Genomic DNA, 12,837 nt, shown 5'->3' on the forward strand with positions numbered 1-12,837 from the left:
GCAACTTCTTATGTTCTTAGTTCTGAGGACCAAAATAAAGTTCCTATTGTTTACAACACATAACCTCTGACTGGTCTCAGTAATTGGGGTTTTATCTCTGTCCCTCACCGGACTTTTATGCAGCCTCACCCTACCGCAGCACGGTAGCGGAGACGCAGAGGGGACCATCCCTTGATGGGGACCCCGTCCTCTTACACCCTCTGCCCCCCCGCAGCTGGAGAGTCACCAAAAGTGGGGCTGACTTATACTGCTTGTCCATGGAGAAAGCGAAGTTACTTACCTGTAAAGGGAGTTCTCCGTGGACAGCAGGATAAGTCAGCCACACTGACCCTCCCTCCTCCCCTAAGGGGTGACACTGCAATAAGATTCAAGCTATGGAAATCACTGGATTAAATGAGGGACAGCACAAGTATATATAGGGCTACCTGCACATGCTCAGATGAGGCTCCTAAAGCCTCACCTGAGCTCTGGGAGAGCAATTCCGAATTGGGAACGTAGATGACGTCACCAAAAATGTGGCTGACTTATCCTGCTGTCCACGGAGAACTCCCGTTACAGGTAAGTAACTTCGCTTTTTCTCTCATTCACAAGAGCACAGAAGCAGTCTCTGAATCCACTCTATATCTGTAAAGAACATAAGACCATAAGAACTGCCATCTCCAGATCAGACCTATGGTCCATCGAGTCCGGTGATCCATACACGCGGAGGCCCAGTCAGGTGTACACCTGATGTAGTTTTAGTCACCCATATGCCTCTATGCCTCTCGTAAGGAGATGTGCATCTAATTTGCTTTGAATCCTAGAACGATGGATTCTGTAATAACCTCCTCTGGGAGAGCATTCCAGGTGTCCACCACTCGCTGCGTGAAGCAGAACTTCCTGACATTTGTCCTGGACTTGTCCCCCCTTAGCTTCAGTCCATGTCCTTTTGTCTGTGTCACGTTGGACAATGTAAATAATTAATTTTCCTGCCCTATTTTGTCGATGCCTTTCAGTATTTTGAAAGTCTCAATCATGTCCACTCGCAGTCTCCTCTTCTCATGGGAGAACAGTCCCAGTTTCTTGAGTCGTTCCTCATATTCCAAGTTCTCCATACCATTTATTAGCTTCGTTGCTTGTCTCTGCACCCTCTCCAGCATTTTTATATCCTTCTTTAGGTTGAGAGATCAATGTTGGACACAATATTCCAAGTGTGGTCTGACCATTGCCCTATAAAGCGGCATTATAACTTTCTCCGATCTACTCGTGATTCCTTTCTTTATCATGCCTAACAATCTATTTGCTTTCTTTGCTGCTGCCGGGCATTGTGCCGATGGTTTCAGGGTCCTATCTATCAGTACACCCAGGTCCTTTTCTTGTTCGCTCTTACCCAGAGTTGCACCTGACATTCTATACTCGTATTCCTTGTTCTTACTGCCTAAATGCATTACTTTGCACTTTTCCACATTAAACTTCATCTGCCATTTCTCCGACCATTTCTCTAACTGACACAAGTCACTCTGGAGTACCTCGCTATCCTTCTGCGATCTGATTGCCCGGCATAGCTTTGTGTCGTCAGCAAACTTGATCATTTATGAAAATATTAAATAAGATGGGCCCAAGTACCGAGTCCTGGAGCACACCGCTAGTCACTTTCTCCCAGTCCGAGAACTTCCCATTTATACCCACTCTCTGCTTTCTGTTCTCTAGCCATTTGCCTATCCATCTTAGTATATCTACCTCTCTCTATTCCATGGCTTTGTAGTTTCCTTAGAAGTCTTTCATGTGGAACTTTGTCGAACGCTTTTTGGAAGTCCAAGTATATTATGTCCACCGGTTCTCCATTATCAATATATTTGTTCATGGTTTCAAAAAATTGAAGTAAATTTGTCAAACATGATTTCCCTTCCCTGAAGCCGTGTTGGCTGGCTCCCATCAGGTCGTGTGTGTCCAAGTGCCGGACTATGCTATCTTTAATCAGTGCTTCAATCATCTTTCCAGGGGCAGACATGAGACTCACCGGTCTGTAGTTGCCCGGTTCTCCTCTTGATCCTTTTTTTGAAAACTGGCATGACATTCGCTATCTTCCAATCGTCCAGTATCTGACCAGTTCTAATTGACAGGTTGGAAAGTTTTTGCAATAGTTCTCCGATTTCAACCTTCAGTTCTTTTAAGACTCTTGGGTGAATTCCATCAGGTCCAGGGGATTTGTCACCTTTAAGTTTGTCAGTCTGGTAGTATATCTGGTCCAGTCTCTGTGGTGAGGCTGTCCTCTATTACTCCTTTGAACACTTTCACTACTTCTGGTATTGTTGCGTTGTCCTCCTTCGTAAAGACAGACGCAGAAAAGGAATTTAGTTTGTCAGCAATTTGTTTGTCTTCCTTGATGTACCCTTTTCTTCCCTAGTCATCCAACGGTCCCACCGTCTCTTTTGTGGGCTTTTTTCCTTTTACGTATCTAAAGAAGGGCTTGAAGTTCTTGGCCTCTTACGCTATTTTCTCCTCATAGTCCTTTTTGGCATCCCTCACCGCCTTATGACATTTCTTCTGCTCCTTCTTGTGTTTGTTCCAAGCTTCGGTTGTTTTCGTGCGTTTCCATTCTTTAAAGGAGTCCTTCTTTCCCTTTATGGCTTCCCTCACCTCTCTAGTAAGCCATGCCGGTTCTCTTTTGCCTTTATTTTTCCGTCCTTTGGTTATCTGTGGGATGTAGAGGTTTTGTGCTTTCGTGATAGTAGTTTTTAGTAGGGACCATGCCTGATCAACCATTCTGATTTTATCCATCCTTTTCCTGAGCCACTTTTTTACCATGTCTCTCATGCTATCATATCTTCCTTTTTTTAAAGTTGAAAGTTGTGGTTAAGGTTTTGGTACGCTTCCCTTTCTTGATGTCTAGTTTAAAGTTGATCATGTTGTGATCGCTTATCCCAAGCGGGACCGTGACTTCTATTCTTTTGTCTGACCAGTAATGCCATTTAGGACCAAGTCCATGGTGGCGTCTCCTCTCGTCGGCTCTCCCACCATTTTTTCTAGGAAGCAGTCCCCTATCATTTGCAGGAACTTCGTCTCCTTGCCACAGTTTGAGGTTCCCAGGTTCCAGTCGATCCCCGGGAAGTTGAAGTCTCCCATGATCATTACATTTCCTGTCCTACATCCTTGTTTGATTTCCTCTATCATATCTGAGTCTGTCTCCTCTGTCTGTCCTGGTGGGCGATAGGAAAGGTCAGTTTTTGTGTCCGCACCGTTGTGTCTGGGAATCTTGATCCAGAGGGACTCCAGCTTCTCTTTCCCCTCTGTCTTTACCTCTCTAACAGATTCTATTCCTTCCTGAACATATAGGGCAATACTTCCCCCTTTCTGCCCTGTTCTATCCCTTTTGTATAGCTTGTATCCCTGAAGTAGTGTACCCCATTCATTTTCATCATTCCACCATGTTTCTGTTATACCAATGATTTCTAGTTCATCGCGTCTTGCTATTATCTCCAGCTCTCCCATTTTGTTTCTCAAGCTTCTAGCATTCGTATACATACATTTAAGTTCCTTTTGTGGTCCCTTCTTGGATTTTCTAAGTTTCGCAGCCCCTACTGTGTCTTTCACGGTATCTGTATGTGCTCCTACATTGTCTCCCTCATTTGCTTCGTGGTCTTCCCCCCCTATGTCTGGGTAGCTGTCTGTGGATCCTTCTTCGGGGCATTCTGTTGCCCGGGTCATCGACTGGTGGTTGACTGTCGGCTTTCCCCTGACCTTTAGTTTAAAGCCTTGTCAATGGCCCTCCTCATGTTGCCTGCCAATACTCTTTCTCCTTCCTTGTTGAGGTGTAATCCATCTTTTCTGTAATACCTGTTTCTTCCCCAGAACGCCGTCCAGTTGCGCACGAAGTCAAAGCCTTCTTCTTCGCACCATCTTCTCATCCAGGCGTTGATCGCTCGCAGTTCTTCTTGCCTCTTCTCATCCACTCTTGGTACCAGGAGGATCTCGGAGAAAGCCATCTTCACTTCCCTGACTTTCAGCTTTCTTCTGAGCGAGCGGAACTGGCCGTTCAATTCTTCCCTGTCATACTTCCGTCCACTCACATCATTGGTTCCCACGTGGATAAGCACAGCAGTGTCCTCTCCTTTTGCATTATCTATGATCCTGGTGATCCTGCTGGCCACATCCTTCACTCTTGCTCCGGGCAGGCAGGTGACAAGTCTACCCTCTCTTCCTCCTGTGGTGTGGCAGTCCACATGTCGTATAATGGAGTCTCCTACGATGATCCCCATCTTCACTGTTCGGGGGTTCCTTCGGGGTCATAGATCCACATCCATGGTGCAGGGCTGATCTTCTCTCTCCTGAAGTGCGTACCCATGCAGTCTCCCTCTTCCTCTTGGTGAGTGGTCGCCCTCCACCTCCGCTTCAGTCACATTTATAGTTGTAGTAGTGTCTCCTCCAAACCCGTCTAGGCCATCTTCCTGGGTTTCTTGGATAGTTTTCCAGCCCTGGGACCTCTACATGTTGCTGGTGGGCTTCCTCAATGAATCTCTCTAGCTCCTCGATCTCCTCGTTGGTACCGGACTCCACTAGTCGCTTCTCCTGCTCGCGGATTTCCTCTTCAAAGGTGAGGTGCTCTTCTAGTTCCCTCACTGTCTCTTCTAGCAGCCGGACTTGCTGTATCAGGCTATCCAGCTCCATGCATCGACTGCATATGTATGCCCGAGTCCCTGAGGGGAGGTAGTCATACATATTACAGCTGGTGCAGAAGACTGGAAAGCTCATCTTCTGACTTCCTTGGGCTGTCATTTCTTGTTCCCCTTCTGAGTTGTGTGGGCTTCTTGCTGCGAACCTTCTTTCTCTGTCGGCTGGGTATGACCTGACTTCCTGTTTGTGAATGGTGTTGAAACAGCTCCCTTTCTCCCTCCCTGCCCCTTAGCTTCGTGGCACTTTCCCCCCGACCGACCGACCGACATCAGGCCCTGTCTGACAAACCTCCCTGCCCTGTGGCCGCGAGTCTAAATTACCTTCCTACAGCAGCTGAAGCGTTGAAGCTGCGTGTGGCTGCCATAAAGGTAATCTCTGACACTCCAGCTGCTGTAAGAAGGTAATTTAGACTCGCGGCCACAGGGCAGGGAGGTTTGTCGGACCGGGCCTGCTGTCGGTCCGTCGGGCAGGCGGGCGGGGGGGGGGGGAAGCGCCATGAAGGTAAGGGGCAGGGAGGGAGAAAGGGAGGAAAGGTAGAGTGGAGAGGAAAAGACGCTTAAGGGAAATGGGTAAAACAGAGGGGGGAGAAGGACGCTGAAAGCACATAGGGAAGACAAAGGGGGGAGAAGGACGCTGAAAGCACATGGGGAAGACAGAGGGGTGGAGAAGGACGCTGACAGGACATGGGGACGAAGGGGGGGAGAAGGACTGCTGAAAAGACATGGGGAAGACAGAGGGGGGAGAAGGAAGCTGAAAGCACATGGGGAAGACAGAGGGGGGAGAAGGACGCTGACAGGACATAGGGAAGACAGGGGGATAAGGACGCTGAAAGGACATGGGGAAGACAGAGGGGGGAGAAGGATGCTGAAAGCACATGGGGAAGACAGAGGGGGGGAGAAGGACGCTGAAAGCACATGGGGAAGACAGAGGGGGGAGAAGGACGTTGACAGGACATAGGGAAGACAGGGGGGATAAGGACACTGAAAGGACATGGGGAAGACAGAGGGGGGAAAAAGGATGCTGACAGGACATGGGGAAGACGGGGGGAGAGAAGGACGCTGAAAGGAAATGAGGAAGAGAGAGTGGGGAGAAAATTTTGAAGGGAAATGGGGAAGAGAGAGTGGGGTGAAGACGCTGAAGGGAAATGGGGAAGAGAGAGTGGGGAGAAAGACCCTGAAGGGAAATGGGGAAGAGAGAGTGGGGAGAAGACCCTGAAGGGAAATGGGGAAGAGAGAGTGGGGAGAAGACGCTGAAGGAAAATGGGGAAGAAAGAGTGGGGAGAAGACGCTGTCAGAGAAGAAGACAGATATGCCAGACTATGGGGGGAGCGGAGGGAAGAAGATGAGTGCCAGTCCAATTGGGAAGGGGGGAGAAAGGGAGAGGCACAGTAACAGAGCAAATGGAAGACGCAGAGAGAAAAGAGACAGTGGATGGAAGGAATTGAATGAGAACATGAGGAAAGCAGAAACCAGGCAACAAAGGTAGAAAAAAAATTCTATTTCTTTTTTTTTTTTTTGCTTAAGGATAAAGTAGTATATTAGTTGTGTTGATAAAAATTTATAAACAAAGCCCTGCCAGCTGAACATCTCTTTTTCCAGTTCAGCAGCCAGAACTTTGATTTATAAGGAAGGAATAAGCTAAATATTGTAGTACTGAAGCTTGTATGGATGCTGCGGGGACGGTGACGGGGCAGTGAATGGGATGGCGGTGATGGGGTGGTGAAGGGGACGGTGCAGTGACGGGTACAGATTTTTTTCCCCGTGTCATTCTCTAGTGTGCACGTCAAAAGCTTCCCTCTGACTCAGCTTCCTGTTTCCGCATTTGACTGAGCACCGCGTTGCCAATCTGAAGTTCTGTTGATGCCAGGGGTAGAAGGAGGTCCGTTGCTGATCTTAAATGTCATCGCGGGGGGGGGGGGGGGGGGTTGCAGATCTTGTTGCCAAAATCAGAAAGGGGAGGAAGGGAGAAAGATGGTGGTGGATGGAGAGATTGAGAGAAGGGGGCAGATGATGGAAGTGGGGAGAGAAAAGAGGGCAGATGATGGAAGTAGGGAGAAGGGGTAGATGATGGAAGTGGGGAGAGAGAAGAGGGCAGATGATGGGGAAAAGGATTGAGTTAGGGAATACTGGAGGAGGTGAGGGAAAGAGGTGGCGAGCTGTAGGTAGACAGTAAAAAAGGAAATTGATGAGAGGGTAGTAAGAACGTAATCTAGATGGATGCAGAAAATAAATTGAAAAGGAAAATGAGGGAAGAAAGGGATTGCAGAAGAGAGGTGTGGGAGAGGGAAGGAGAGGAGAGAGATGCCAGACCAATGGGGGTGAAAGGAGAGATGGAAGGGGGAGGCATACAGTTTTTGAAGGGGCATAGAAGGAGAGAAGATGTCATATAGGGAGGGGCAGAGAGATGGCAGACAGTGGATGGAAGACAGTAACAAGAAGATGAGGAAAGCAGAAACCAATGAAGACAAAGGTAGAACAAAAATTTTCTATTTATTTATTGCTTTAGGAGACATGTGTCACTGTTTCTGTGGTGTTGCATTTTATGCAGAGTCCAGCTTCTTGCTGGTTCAATTTAACCTTTGTCTATGTATTTCTATTTTATCCCCCCTTTTACAAAACTGTGGAGCGTTTTTTAGCGCCAGCCGTGGTGGTAGCAGCTCTGATGCTCAGAATTCTATGAGTGTCAGAGCTATTACCACCGTGGCTAAAATCCACACTACAATTTTGTAAAAGGGGGAGGGGTTAGTTTGTGATGACATATTCCATACTAGGCGAAGGTGTTTTCTGTGTTCTGTGTGTTCGAAAGACATGGTTTTTTGTTAGGATTGACGGTGTAGGATTGATCTGTACTAGTCTGACTTGTTTAGTTTTACAATGGGTGTATTGATGTACTGCTCACTGCAATATGTAAGATGCTGCCTTTTCCTAGGTACTCATGTGTGACGTGTGGCTTATTACTAAAAATCATGTTTTTCGTATAGAGGGGGAGGGGGTGCCAAAAAATGATGGGCCCCGGGTGTCACATATGCTAGGTACGCCACTGCCTTTCTGTAATATTAAGCCTATTTCTACATTATATTCTGTATGTAATCACTTCTGGCTGTGCTTGTCATTTGACTTTACTTCCTAATGAGAATCTTCTGTGAGTGTATTGAACTTGGGACCTGGCGGATTGTAAGGCCGCTTCAACATTACCCCTCTCTAAACCTTACATTTTGGGGGCTAAACTTTATAAATACTAACTTACTGTGGATCATCCCGGCATGTAGCTGTGCACCATTTATTGAATCTAGCCCACAAAAGCAAGTATGGGGTATGTTTGAAATTTGGACCTAGGCCTGCATCTGTAATCACTATAAGTTCTACTTGTTTCTTTGCTATAAGTGTGAGGAACAAGTTATGATTACCTGCTAGCTGTCCTTTGTCTATGAATTCCACAGAAGAGGTCTTCCCAAAGCCTGGAATTCTGATATCCACCCCTGGAGCATTGGAAGTCTTCCTTGTTGTTCTGTTGAATACTACTCTGCAAGGCATCAGACAGCAGGGATGTCTCTTACTCTTTGAATCCATTCAGTCACACATCATATCTTAATTGCAACCAGTGGCATACCAAAGGGGGGGCGGTCAGCTCGGGTACAGCCTTAGGGGGGTGCACAGCTGGCCCGGTCCCTATTGCGCTCCTTCCCTCCTTACTTAAGGTGACCAGCGAGTGAACCCTTCCGTCCCTCCCAGCAAGAGCAGCAAACCTCCCTCCAGTAGCGTCGACAGTAGACATCATCAGTGACGCTTCACCGGCAGGAGAAAGCCGCGAAGCAGCCTATTTAGTGCTCCGGTTGCCGACGCTACTGGAGGGAGATTTGCTTTTCTCGCTGGGAGGGTCCGAAGGGTTCACTTGGGGGGGACAGATAGGAGGGTCAGCGGGAGTTCAGCTGGGAGGGGGGAGAAGAGGTCTGCCTCGGTGCTCCGAGGCCTGGCGCCATTACCTTCTTTGGGCAGCAGCAGCTTTTACAATTCGTTGCTGTTGCCGGCTTCAGGCCTTCCTATCTGCTGGGTCCTGCCTACTTCCTGTTTTCATGAAAACAGGACCCAACAGAGAGGAAGGCCTGAAGCTGGCAACAGCAGTGAATTGTGAATGCTGCTGCTGCCCGATGAAGTTCAGGACACTAGACCTTGGGTGACAGAAGGAGGAAAGGGAGCAGAGGGGGGGAGAGTGTTGCTGTACCCAACTGAAGGGAATGAAAGGAGATGCCAGGGCTTGGAGGGAAGAAGAGATGCTAGGGCATGGAGGAAAGGAGGAAGGTATGCCAGATCAAGGGAAAAGGAAGGGGGAAAGGAAGGAGGAGATGTCAGAGCATGGAGGGGGAGGGAGAGATGGAAGAAAAGGAAAGGAGAGAGATGACGGGAATCAGGGAAAGAATGATGCCAGACCGTGAGGTGGGAAGGAAAGAAAGGAGAAGAGAGATATGCCAGAGCATAGGGGAGGGGGTGGTGACAGAGAGAGAAAAACGGAGCGGTGACAGAGTTGAAATCAATCATGTACAAAGGAGAGAAGGGGCATGGGATAGATAGTTTATGGAAGGAGCATAGAAAGAGAGAAGATGCCATATGGAAGAGAGAGAGAGAGGGTGAACACTGGATGGAAAGAGCACAGAGGGCAGTGAATGGAAGGGGCGAGATAGAGGATGAACAGTAGATGGAAGGGGTAGAGAGAGAGAAACAGACACTGAATGGAAGTGTGGGGGAAAGGAGGAGCAGATGCTGGAAGGAAGTGGGGAGGAGAAAGAAAAAAGGGCACATGCAGGATTGAGGGAAGAAGAAAGTTACTGGAAGGGGTGAGGGAAAGAGGTGGCAAGCTATAGGTAGGCACAGTGAAAGAGGGAAATTGAGGAATGAATAGTAAAAAAGAATTTAGACAGAGGTAGAAAATAAATTTAGAAGGAAGACCAGGGAAGAACAGGAGGAAGGGAGCGGAGAGAGAGATGCCAGAGCAGGGGGGAAGGAGAGGAGACAGACCAATGGGGGGTAAAAGGAGAGATGGAAGGGGGAAGCATACAGTTTCTGGAAGAGGCATAGAAGGAGAGAAGATGCCATATAGGGGCAGAGAGATGGCAGACAGTGGATGGAAGGAAGACAGTAACAAGAAGATGAGGAAAGCAGAAACCAGAGAAGACAAAGATAGAACAAAAATTATCTATTTATTTATTGCTTTAGGAGACATGTGTCACTGTTTCTGTGGTGTTGCATTGTATGTAGAGTCCTGCTTCTTGCTGGTTCAATTTAACCTTTGTATATGTATTTCTATTTTATCCCCCCTTTTACAAAACTGTGGAGCGTTTTTTAGCGCCAGCCATGGTGGTAGCAGCTCTGATGCTCAAAATTCTATGAGCGTCAGAGCTGTTACCACCGTGGCTAAAATCCACACTACAGTTTTGTAAAAGGGGGAGGGGTTAGTTTGTGATGACATTCCATACTAGGTGAAGGTGTTTTCTGTGTTCTGTGTGTTCAAAAGACATGGTTTTCTGTTAGGATTGACTGCAGGATTGATCTGTACTAGTCTGGCTTGTTTAGTTTTACAATGGGTGTATTGCTGTTGTACTTCTCACAGCAGTATGTAAGATGCTGCCTTTTCCTAGGTACTCATGTGTGACGTGTGGCTTGTTACTAAAAATCATGTTTTTCGTACAGATGGGAGGGGGGGTGCCAAAAAATGATGGGCCCCGGGTGTCACACATGCTAGGTACGCCACTGACTGCAACCAACCTCTAACATCATAATATGTGTCAACCAGAAACTATTCCAAAGGTTCCCTCTTCAGTCCAGGATTTTCCAATGGGCTACAAAAGGTAAGAATACACCACAATTTGGAAGCAGGCTTTTTTTCTTCTGTTCATTCACTTAGAAGAAAAAACCTCAACTGATTATCTGTTCCTATCTGTTCCTATTTAGTGCACTTTATTAGCACTACAGCACTTTATTTATATATATATATATATATTTATAACAGTGTGGAGATATGAACTTGTGGAGAGTTTTCAGCATAAATTCTATCTTATCAGGCCCTTATCAGGTAAGGTATCTCAAAATACTGCTATTCTTATACTGAGTGCCTCTTACACTCCAAACACAACATGCTGTATCCATCCCCTGCTATGCCTGCTGCACTGAGCTGAACCCCCCTCCCTCCCCAGTTTTGCCAATGTACTTCAGCTGACCTGCAATTTTGTTTCATTTATGTCATAAATTAAAACCATATGCTTTATGGAGTAAATAACCAATGTGTGATGTTGTGTGGGTTGTTTGCATTTGCAGGATTTGTCATAGTAAAGCAACACTATGAGCAGTTTTGCTTTTGTTTTTGGCCATAGGAAAACTGCCTACAGATATTAGTGTCTGGATACTCTGAAGGCAATTTTTCTATCAGAATCCATATGCATAGTTTTATTATAGAAAGTGAATTAAGCTGTAAGGAATCTAGGTGTTTGGATGGATTATGATTGGTCTTTGAGGAATCAGATAGGACAGATTGTGCACTCATCATTTTAGAATGTTGATGAAATTGAAAATTGTCCTTTCAGCTTTTGATTTTAGATGTATCCTTGTGGGGTTGTTAAAGATTTACAATTCACAGGGATCTGAGGCTCTGCCTCCTTTCAAAAGAAACGAAGATAATTAAAGTAGTTAAGAGTTTCTCATTGCAGAACAACACTCCCAAGTGATTCTGTTAAGGATTTCGTCAAAGTTTTTGAGAAAGGTATTTTGTGGGATTAAGTGACTTGCCCAGGGTCACAAGGAGCAACATGGGATTTGAACCCACAACCTCAGGGTACTGAGGAAGTAGCTCTAACCACTGTGCCACACTCTCCCATATACCACCTGTTAATGGAGGTTGTCTAAGCTAGTGTTCTTCAACCACCGGTCCATGGACCAATGCCAGCACGCAGAAATTTCCTGCCGGTCCGTGCAAAGCTGGCGAGATCAATGTACAAAAATTTCCTGCTGGTCCGTACAGGGCCGGCAAAATCAGTGTACAAAAATTTCCTGCCGGTCAATGCAGGGCCGGTGAGATCAGGAGGTCCAATTCAGTACTTGCATGCTAATAGAACTTTTAACACAAGACCTGCATAACTGGATAATGGGCATACCTCCAATAGGTGCCATATTAATTTTGCAGCTACCATGCATTAATTTTCTAGCTGAAGCCTTGGTAACTTCAAATTTTAACACACTCTAGCCCTGTCCTCAGGAATGGCTCTCAACAATTTGAAGAATTTTCTGTACAGTTCTGCTTCAGATAATTATTGATACCTAATGCAGAAAAAAATGGCCTAATGCAGAGAAACACTAAAGCATTCTGCATTATTTTTGTCATATGCGCACGCTAACCACGTCTTAAATATCTTTTTTTGTGGGGTTGTGTCAGGAGCAGAGAGAGGGCATTCATGCACTAAGCAGTTAGCGCACAACCAGTTAGCATAGAGATAATGTGGGCAGGGCAGGATTAATTCCTCGAGAGCCCCTAGCAGGGCCGGATTTAGATGAAAAGAGGCCCTAGGCTATTCTATTTATGAGGCCCTTTCACCTCCCATTTTTAAGTTTGTAAATTACATGAGAGATAATAAAATACATCATTACTGCGATATATATCAATATGTTAAATGAAACATGTTGTTATTGGTACTAACCTTTATAAAAAATGTGACACAGATAATAAATTAAAAAAAAGTCGAGAACACTTATTTGGACATTTATTCTCATATATAGTACTTGTAACAATAACTAATCAAACATAACACACAACATTGCCCCTTCCTATGTCCATAGTGCCCCAGTGCGTCCTTCCTCACCTCACCCCCCCCTCCGATGCCCACCTGCCTCCCATCCCCCTTCCATTGAACACCCCCCATGCCATCCTGCCTGCCTTCCATTAAACCCCCATCCCCCCTCCAATGCCAGCCTGCCTGCCTCCCATCCCCATCCCCCTTCCACTGAAACCCCCCACCCCCGATGCCAGTCTGGGCTGCCCTGTCCTTACGGATCCACATTTTGCCTCTCTCCCCATGGGGCTGGGCTTTGCCCAGCTGTTTCCGGACTGATGTCTTTCCCTCCCTGATCCTCCTCCCAGGGCGAGAAAAAGAAAGGGAGAAGCCGAGTCGGCGCCCCATTGCGGACGGAGCCGGTTCCGATC

At 46.7% G+C, this 12,837-nt stretch overlaps 1 protein-coding gene across 4 annotated transcripts in view; it reads right to left on the reverse strand.

Moving 5' to 3' along the window:
• The window catches only part of LOC117359104 (phosphatidylcholine-sterol acyltransferase-like), a 152,516-nt gene that overhangs the window by 97,829 nt on the left and 41,850 nt on the right, over positions 1-12,837 (reverse strand). For all 4 annotated transcript variants that reach the window (XM_033941283.1, XM_033941282.1, XM_033941284.1 and 1 more), the window contains one exon: positions 8,060-8,175. In XM_033941283.1, the coding sequence (XP_033797174.1) occupies positions 8,060-8,175 (116 nt within the window). The remainder of the gene's footprint in view (positions 1-8,059; positions 8,176-12,837) is intronic.

The sequence above is a fragment of the Geotrypetes seraphini genome, chromosome 4 (assembly GCF_902459505.1).
Source record: "Geotrypetes seraphini chromosome 4, aGeoSer1.1, whole genome shotgun sequence".
Lineage (NCBI taxonomy): Eukaryota > Metazoa > Chordata > Amphibia > Gymnophiona > Dermophiidae > Geotrypetes > Geotrypetes seraphini.